Source organism: Chaetodon auriga, chromosome 16 (assembly GCF_051107435.1).
Source record: "Chaetodon auriga isolate fChaAug3 chromosome 16, fChaAug3.hap1, whole genome shotgun sequence".
Classification (NCBI taxonomy): Eukaryota; Metazoa; Chordata; class Actinopteri; order Chaetodontiformes; family Chaetodontidae; genus Chaetodon; species Chaetodon auriga.
Window position 1 is genome coordinate 21,217,741 of NC_135089.1, and position 9,339 is coordinate 21,227,079.

Consider the following 9,339-nt stretch of genomic DNA (forward strand, 5'->3'; position numbering starts at 1 on the left):
CATATGTGGCATTTTTGGCCGCTTTGTATCTTCACTGCTATTTGAAATAAAGTCCTGTGGGCTTATGTTAATTTTGGCTGCATTCATAGCATACGTTTGTCCTGACTGAATCAGTTGGAGGACATTGGGGTCTCAGAGGTAAAACAAAAAATGAGACTGTCCCACCAAGAAAAATGACAGCATCAGTCATTTCAGCAAATCTTGTAAAACATCTCTTTATGTTCAAGTGACAAAGCTCTTCAGCAGTCACACAAATTTTGACTCTTGTCAGGGGCAAAGGAAGAAGACGTTAGAGATCTAAGTTGATGGGTAGATGGATGGGCCAATGAAATGTCAGACTTTAACACAGGAAAAGGCTGTCTGTTTCACACTAAGTGTGTGTGTGTCTTCTTCATAACCTGATGTGGTTGTTATTGTAATCATGACAACAAAGGCTGCTGAACATTAACAAAATAAAATCTCCCTGCTGGTATAACAGTGTCACTTCATTTCATTAACATTAGGTACATTTCAGCGACAATAGCCTACCTGACCACAGAAATCCTTCTCTTATTATTACCGAAATAAAAATTACACAAAATACTCATTTAAATTGCTTGTTAAAATTGACATTTGTTATATATTAAAGACGTACTCAACTAATTTTACAAATGATCATCAGTTACTCGGGTTTGGATACTTCAGATTTCTAAGAGAAATCCTGCAAAATAGGCATGTGGATTATAAAGTTTGCCATTTCTGTGCAGGAGCAGTCAAACAAAGGATGTGAGCAACTTGCATTATTGGCATTGTAAGATCCAGGCTTTTGGGGGCTTGACCCATACAGGCAGTGGCAGTGCGTGGTGGCTTAGGCTGTTCCTGCAACAGCCACTGCCACTCAAAGAACGGGGAAAAGATTCGAAGCTAACTAAACGTCTTGAAAACAACATTTGTCTTTCAACAATGTAAATAACAGAAATAATTGATCAAAGTAAATAATGGTACATCCTACTTCTTAGAGAAGTATTTGCCATCAGCAGATATGCACTTTCCTTTAAGTTCCAACACATCCAGGACCACTTCTGCACATGGCATGTTACTAAAAGTCAGGATATGTCATATGTTTTTGACTTTTCTGTTTTCGGTCATGCTGGCTGAGTGGCTCTAGGCATGGCAATCTCATTCTCTTGGTCTACCACTTTGGTCCAGACTGACGCATCTCCACAACTATTTGATGGTTTGCTGTGAAATCTGGTAAATGCATTCATGGTCCTCAGAAGAAGAACTGTATTACTTTGATCTCCTGACTTTTCATCCATTCTTTTCACCCATCTGTTCAAATTTTGGCTTATCCAATTCTTTGGTTTATGACCAAATACCTGCAAAATAAGCAACATTCCCACAAGCCTTGGCTATAGTGTTTAGTGCTCATTAGCAAATGTTAGCGTGTTAGTATGCTAAACTAACATGGTGAACATGTTAAACATCATACCTGTTAAACATCAATGTGCTACCATTATCAATGGTATATTAGCATGATGATGTGTTTCGCTCAAGTACGGTCCCACACGGCTACCATGGCTGTAGGCTCTTAGTCTTGTTAATCTGTCTCTTGTTACTCCCCCAACTTTATGGAAGTGCAGTGCGTACTCACTGGAGTACCCCTTCATCAACAGCAGGCTTTCATTCAGCCTCTTATGGACTGGTACAACAACACTGCTGTGCAACAACGACATTGTTTTATTACTTTGATACTTCATACGATTTACTCATTTTATGAGAATTGCTTTTAATCAGGATTTTGAACTGATGACATGTTTCAAAAGTCTGCTCCAGAAAAGACATGACACATGACTTCTGTTCAGAGTCTCTGGTTAAATTCAATAGATTTTTTCATGCTATATCTGTGATTACCGTTGACAGGAATTTTTACACGGTGCCACTCAAATCCCATTCATAAGAGCTCTAACAGGGAGTTCAACCTCTCTGGGCTCCAACTGACCCCAAACAGAAGCAAATCACTCTGAAGGATAACTGCACATTCACTTTACCTGTGAGTAACTTCATGGCAAACAAAAGGAAAGGGATTATAGCCTTCTGTATATTTGTTTATGCTCAGCTCATATAACATATAAAGCATTAAACATTTCCTTATTTGGTGTAATACATTGATTTATGGTCATATCATATTCATATTTATATTTCCAGATTTAACTTCCATATTGATTTATGTCACTTTCAAAAGTGCAGCCCAGTTTGTGACCAATAGAAGGATTACCACTTTAATACTTATTGGGCTTTGATGAATTAAAAAGAAAAGAAAGAAATATCCATTTGACAAGAAAACAAAAATTTGCTAATCTGCTTTTACACCTACAGCAGTGGGGTCTGTGGAACTCCAACACAACACAAGGTGAAAATAGGGTTTCTCAGCATCATAAACATAAGGCAACCACCATTTCCACAGAGAAAACCATGAAACAAGCTTGAGAGGAGACTGTGTAACTCCATTCACATCAATAATGTCACCAATGATTCTAATACTGTGCAGCAGTACAGGGGCTGCTCTGAATAACTTAATGTGATTCTTTTATAGCACCTCGGTGTTTTTTCTAATGATAAATTTCCTGCATGTAGCATTGACTCCACCCTACCTGGCGTCTGTCTGTCTCTGTCCTGCGCCTGTCCTCTTTATCATCATCTGGCCGCTGGATTAACAATCAACGCAGATTATAGCCATAATAAGATCCAAAACACAGGTTCAATGGTCAGCTTCGACACTGGAGGCAAGGCTATACACTTATAGGATCGCGTTTTGATTGATACTGCACTGCTATTACGCCATATAAAGCTCAATTAATCTGCCCTGGCGAGTTTTATTGTCAGAGCTGGTTATTATTTAAACGCCTGTTCAAAACAAAAGAGAGACTTCTTCAAATCATTTGGTGATATAATCAAAACCAGTGCTGCGTCTCTTATTACAAAAGTTCTATAAGTCTACCTAAACCCGAACTTCAAAATAAAATGTATATGTATATAGCCCAGAAATGCTTTAAATACATATCCAGCCCACCTTATTCTACTGTACCATCGAAAAAAAGAAAAAAAAAGAAAAAAAAAACGGAAGGTAATTCTTTAAAAAATAACCATAACACGCGAAAATCTATGAAACCGTAATATTCATATACCATCATTTAACAACATAACTTAGAAACATAATTTCACAATAAAATGTGAAATCCAACAAGGACTGCGAAAGTTGGGAAAAACTTTTTTTTTTTTTTTTTTTAGAAAATTCGGAAAGCTAAGACTGAAATATAAAATGAAGATTAAAAATGAGCCATAATATTGTCTTAATTAATAATTCCTTCCCACCGTGCTCCACCTCGGCCAATTTGGAGCCATTAGGCATGTAATGATTTACTTCCAAACCCGCACACATCAAACGGCGGAAAACAATGAGGGTCTGGCTTCTGTCTCTGCCTGTGCGTCCTTAATTCTCCATAACAAAAGTACAAAGGCCGAGACGGAGACCAAAGGCTTTATACCTAAACACCTTTAACACCTCTTCGGGCCGCGGCGCCGCGCCGGGGCGCCGCGCACACCACGGCCCGTCTGGAGCGCCTGTGAGAGGGGCAGAGGAGGAGAGGAGAGCAGCCCCAGGGAACAGTGGTGAAGGAGGAGGTGAGGGGGGAGGAGGAGGAGGGGGGTGTCGGGACAAAAACACCTCATCTTCTCCCTGACTGTCTCAGCAGACCTGGATGAAGTGTGTGTGAGAGTGAGAGGGGGAGAAGTTTTTGTCAGACTGCAGCCAGCCTCCTCACCGGCCTCTCTGGAGCGGAGCTGCGCGCAGAGGAGCGATATTTGACCTGATCATCTACCGGGAAAAAGAACTACAAAGAGGGAATTTTGATACATTTTGATCACAAGCACAGGCTCATGCGTAAGTAGATGCAAAAGCTGCATGTTAGCAAACTTTGCTCATCACTGAGACCCAGGGATTCACTTACTTCTTCCTTTGCCAAAGTGCTGCCAAAAAAAGTTAAGTAACAGGATCAGAACAATCAAAGATTACTGTTTGTATTTCTGGTACAGAGAAATGTAGAAGCAATGTCTTAATCCCGTATAAAAGTAGCCTATTTGTAAAATGGCCACAATACAAAATGTGAATCTGATAAAACTTTCTGTTTTGTTGACATTTGGCTTAACGTCCTCATTACTCGGGGTCCCACAGACCTAACTGCTGTATGTGTAAATAATAATAATAACTGCAAAATCAAGTAGATTTTCCCTTAAAGTAGGCCTACTTTTTAATTTATTGTTTCTTTTTATTTCGTATTAAAACCCAATATGTAGAAAGTATTGAAGTGGTGAATCTTCTTTGCCACATTTGATGGACGTCAGAAAATATGGAAATTACTATAAATCGGCGTTAATACAGTAATATACTGAACTATTTCATGTTTTATATGTTATATGAGCTATGCATTAACAAATATTCCCTTTGATTGTCAAAAAATCATTCACAGATATGTTCAGTATGTTAGCTTACAGAATGATGTTACTTCTGTTTGGGGTCAGTCACACCACAGAGAGGTTAAACTCCCTCTTGTTCTTATGAAAAAAAAAATGTTATACAAATCTTGATAAACTTATTTGATATTTGGGAAGTAGCACTGTGTAAAAAGTCCATCCAGCACCAATCACAGATAGAGAGCATTCTGAAAATCTATTGGGTTTAATAAGGTTTTACAGCTGGAGTCTCTGAGACTCCAAACAGAAGTCATGTGTCATTTACTGAAACATCAAACATCATCGGCTCAAAATCGAGTTACAAGCTATTCTCATAAAATCAGTAGTCATTAAGTAACAAGCTGATAAAATAATGTTAAGTTTGTTTTTTTGAGCTGTTAAAAAAAGGACATGGCGTCTGAAGGACCCCAAACTCAACATTTGCTTCAAGAGGTAATGGCTGAATCTCTCCTGTAGATATTTGTGACAGTAATGCATAATGCATTTATTAGGCATTTAGCATATAGCACTGTAACTCCATATGACTAGTGCTACCAAATAGATAAGAGCCTATTAATAGTTTGGTTTCCCTACTCTGACATATTTGGGCATCAGCAACTAAGGCACATCCACTGATGGGTAGGAACTTATATTAGGCCTTAATGTAAAATACCCCACAGGCCTCCTGTAAGCTAATGCTTCTACATACATCATTTCAGTGTCAGAGGGCAGACAGACGACGGTGGTGGCAGCCGCCGCCGTCATGCACGGTCCTGGCGGAGAGGAGCAGACGGAGCCATGCCCACGCAGCACCCTACTCGACCAAAGCCGGCGGCACCGGACAGCATTCACAAGAGAGCAGCTGTCCCGGCTGGAGCAGGAGTACGGCAAGGAGAGCTACGTCTCCAGACCCCGCCGATGCGAGCTGGCCACGGCCCTCAACCTACCAGAGACCACGATAAAGGTACTGTGGTTAACCAGCAGTCAGTGAGGTTGAGCGTTTTGTAATTAATTAGGATAATTAATATTAACTGATGAATATTAACTCATAGTGGTGTCATACATCGATCTATAGCCAGCAAATAAATGAACTGCAATTAAATCAGGCCCATGAACCTGATCAGCCTCTGTGATTGGTCAACTGCACCCATTCTGACACAAACAGGAACCACACAGTTAGCACACAGCAAACCAAGGGTCCATTTGATATTCCAGCTAAGGAATAATCTACTGCTTAACAGTGAGACACACAGGCAAATGAATCAAGCCTTGACTAAGGAATAGTGTAACTGAATGGATATTTAGACAATGTGCACTGTTTGTCTTAAAGGTCCAGTGTGGAGGATTTAGGGATCTATTGGCAGAGATGGAATGTAATATTCATAATTATATTTTCATTTGTGTAGAATCACCTGAAAATAAGAATTGTTGTGTTTTCGTTACCTTAGAATGAGCTCGTCATATCTCCAGACAGAGCAGGTCCTTTTTCACGGAGTCCACCATGTTGCACCGCCATGTTTGTACAGTGGCCCAGAACAGACGAACCAAACACTGACTCTAGACAGCGTCTTCTTGCATTTTAGCAGCCATTTTAAGTTCTCCTATGCGTGGAAAGGAAGGGTGAGGGGTACTCAGTCGGTTGCAATCTGTAACCTCACCACTAGATGCCACTAAATCTTACACACTGGTCCTTTAAATTTTGAATGTGGTTGTCCACCTTCTTCCTACATAAAACAAAAATCTAGTTCAACTTTTTACACTTATTGATCAACCTTCCAAGATTAAATCACAAGATCAATATCAATCAATCTAGATTAAACAAACAAGATAGATCTTGTTCATTAATGAGCTTTAGAGGTGATGGTAGGAGAATTTTGTTCTTTTGGATGAGTCAAAACAGCAAGCAAAAGATCTGAGACAGCTAGTCATGTAAGTGGCAACACCCCTTTAACATTCCCATGACTGTGAGATTTCCATCATCTCTCCTCTTACTTACCTCTTACTCCTACTTGTCATTTCAATCAGCATGGTAGATTGAGTAGTGACAGCTTTAGCAGTGCCTAACTTTTGACATAGAGGCCCAGTGGCCCAGTACAGCAGCTTTAATACGCAGTAAATGCGCCCACCTTTCTGCCAGCTACTGGAGGGTCTTTTATGAAAGAGCAGGAATGCGAAGGCGAGGCCTTGTAAACGCTGCCACCTGACGTTTTAGAAGAACAGCCTTCCGGGAGATTCTATGAGCTGGTAAAATAGTTGAGGATTGGACAGACACACAGGCAACTTGGCAATTTCAGCGTTAAAGCTTAAAGGAGATGGAGATGTTAAAGCTGCAACAGAGCAAAGCAGAAACATGTTGTGTGATCAGGTGGAGAGCAAAGCAATTCAAATATTTAGATACATTCAGGTCAACTTTCAGAACAATTTGTGCACTTGCAGTTAGGCCGTACATAGTAATATATTCATGGTTCCTGCACTATGTATTCTAAAGACTATGATAGTCCATTCACTTTTCTGCCACTAGCAATTTGACTTTTTTGGACAAATATCGGATGGATTTCCACAAAATTCACAGGATAACTCTTACTGACTTTGGTGTTCCTTTGATTTTTAATGTTACACCACCAAGAATTTGTCAGCTTGTTTAGTGCCAATTAGCAAATTTTAGAATGTCAATGATTGTGAACATGTTAACTTTACCTGCAGAACATTGGCATGTTAGCAATGGGTGCCAGTAGAATTCCAATTTAACAGCAAATTAAAGACAATTACTGCAGAGCGCAACTGTAAGCACCTCTGACTCACGGAACCTGTGCAATGTCTATCAACATTCACATAAGTCACCGGTCTGGAGCCAGTCTTTCTACACTCTGAGTTCATAGAAGGGAGTTTTGATTGAAATCATGAATAACTGAGTAAATTATTAGGAGAGAAATTAAATAAATCAGAAATATAAACTAGAGCTTGACAGTGAACCAGCTTTATCAAATTACCAATAGTATGACTCTCACACTGGTCTCAATTTATTCATATCCCAATTTTCAACAAATGAATAGTCTGAAGACAGTATATTTTATTTTATTATATTTTTAAAAAGAGTCATAACAACCAACGTGTTATACCACAGTCCAGTGAGGAAGTCCACTGTCTTTAAGTGGTCATATTCTGGTTACTCACAACGAGAACACCACAGGAATTGGCATGTATCAAATAACATTGTATTATGGAAATATTACTATCAGTGCTTTCAAAAAGGACCAACCATTCCAAATAGGATTCATACAGGCCTTTTTTTAGTCATCTAAAACTATCAGGGTAAGGTTAAGATTGCTGTCATGGTTCAAAGCATTGATGTTAGCCATTGGGAGGAAACTCAAATCTATATCTCTGGAGTCTGCTGTGCTATACCAGAGGCTGACAATGACACTTTGGGCACCCCTCAGACAAAATCAAGACAACTGTAACCTTCAAGTTTTGGAACTACAGTTCATAATTTGATGGCTTAGGGGGATGTAAACAGGAAGCACCTATTATGTTGCCACCTGTACAGTCTAGTGGGTCTGTGGGCTACAACCCTGTTTCTTTAGCTTATGCTGTATTTGTTTACATTTTGGCAACTTGGCTCCATTAAATGTATGCTGAATTAGCTATTAGCAGTTCCTGCTTGAATGTACCCATGGATGTTAAGACAGCTGCCACTGGAATTCTTTGATGTTGAACAAAAAATGTGATATTGTCAAGGCAAGTTCTGCAGTAATAAGGAACATCATTTTCTGTGATTTCATTTATGGACATTTATTGATGATGGACATCAGAGAGATGGACATCATACGCTCTGAAAGTGTAAATCACACTGAATCTAAAAATATTTGTGTCATGTCAGAGCCACTGCTGCTGCAGCTGCTGGCCATACTGTTGAGCAGGTCATCACCCAAACTACATCAGCCCACCTTCAGTTCAACTTTGAAAACCATGACTACTTGCTGTCTGTACCTCCTTCTCTCCAGGTGTGGTTCCAGAACAGGAGGATGAAGGACAAACGGCAGAGACACTCCTTGCCATGGCCTCACCCTCTTGTCGACCCACTGGGGGCACTCCTGATGGGCCGTGGCTCTCCGTCCTCCACCTTACCATATCCCTTCATCCCGCCCCACCTCCCACACCTTCCCCTCCACCACCACTACCCCCTGGCTCTCTCCTCACCAGCATCCTCTGTTCACAGTCGCTACAGCACACCCATGAGAGCCTTGGATGCACTCCGCCTCTCCCAGTACCACAACCGACCAGGAGGGCTGCCTCCAACCACAGCAGCCCTCTACCCCTCCACCAGTATCATGCACCACCCCGCCTCATGTCCCTGCCCCCTCTGCCTGCACTGGGGACCAGAACAACTGCTCAAAGCCAGAGGGGAGGCACTGGGACTGAGCCAACCCCGGAGTCCCAAAGCCAACATCCAGCCTGCTGGTCTGGAGCGGAGGGAAGAGATGGTCTAACACCAGGCAGACACTCTCCAAGGCTGTCAAACTGCTGTCAAATAAGCTGCTGCAAACAAATAGCAGTATACTCACTGTGACTTCCATTAATGCTATCTACATGGCGGAGCTTGCCAAGTTGCAATGGCAATACACTAAGAGTTTCACTGGCTATTGTATAACTCTAAAGATGAGACTCAGGGGCCCCTCAAAACAAGAACCAGAAACACCCAGTTCAAAGGTTTCATCTTAAAACAATACTCACATAACACTGCTGAATAACTGGAGGCACATGTTTAAATATTTGCAGTGTACTGGTAGGCTGTCCAATTATTTCATCAAATTCAGTAGACTGACCTGAATACAAACCTTTTCAGTA

General features: G+C 40.8%; 1 protein-coding gene across 1 annotated transcript; it reads left to right on the plus strand.

The window, feature by feature from the left end:
• Positions 1 to 4,902: 4,902 nt before the first annotated feature.
• Positions 4,903 to 8,981, plus strand: eve1 (even-skipped-like1). The gene is given in 4 exon segments (XM_076752187.1): positions 4,903 to 4,944; positions 5,211 to 5,238; positions 5,241 to 5,455; positions 8,496 to 8,981. Coding segments are annotated over 4 exon segments (771 nt in total).
• The last annotated feature ends 358 nt before the right edge of the window (positions 8,982 to 9,339 follow it).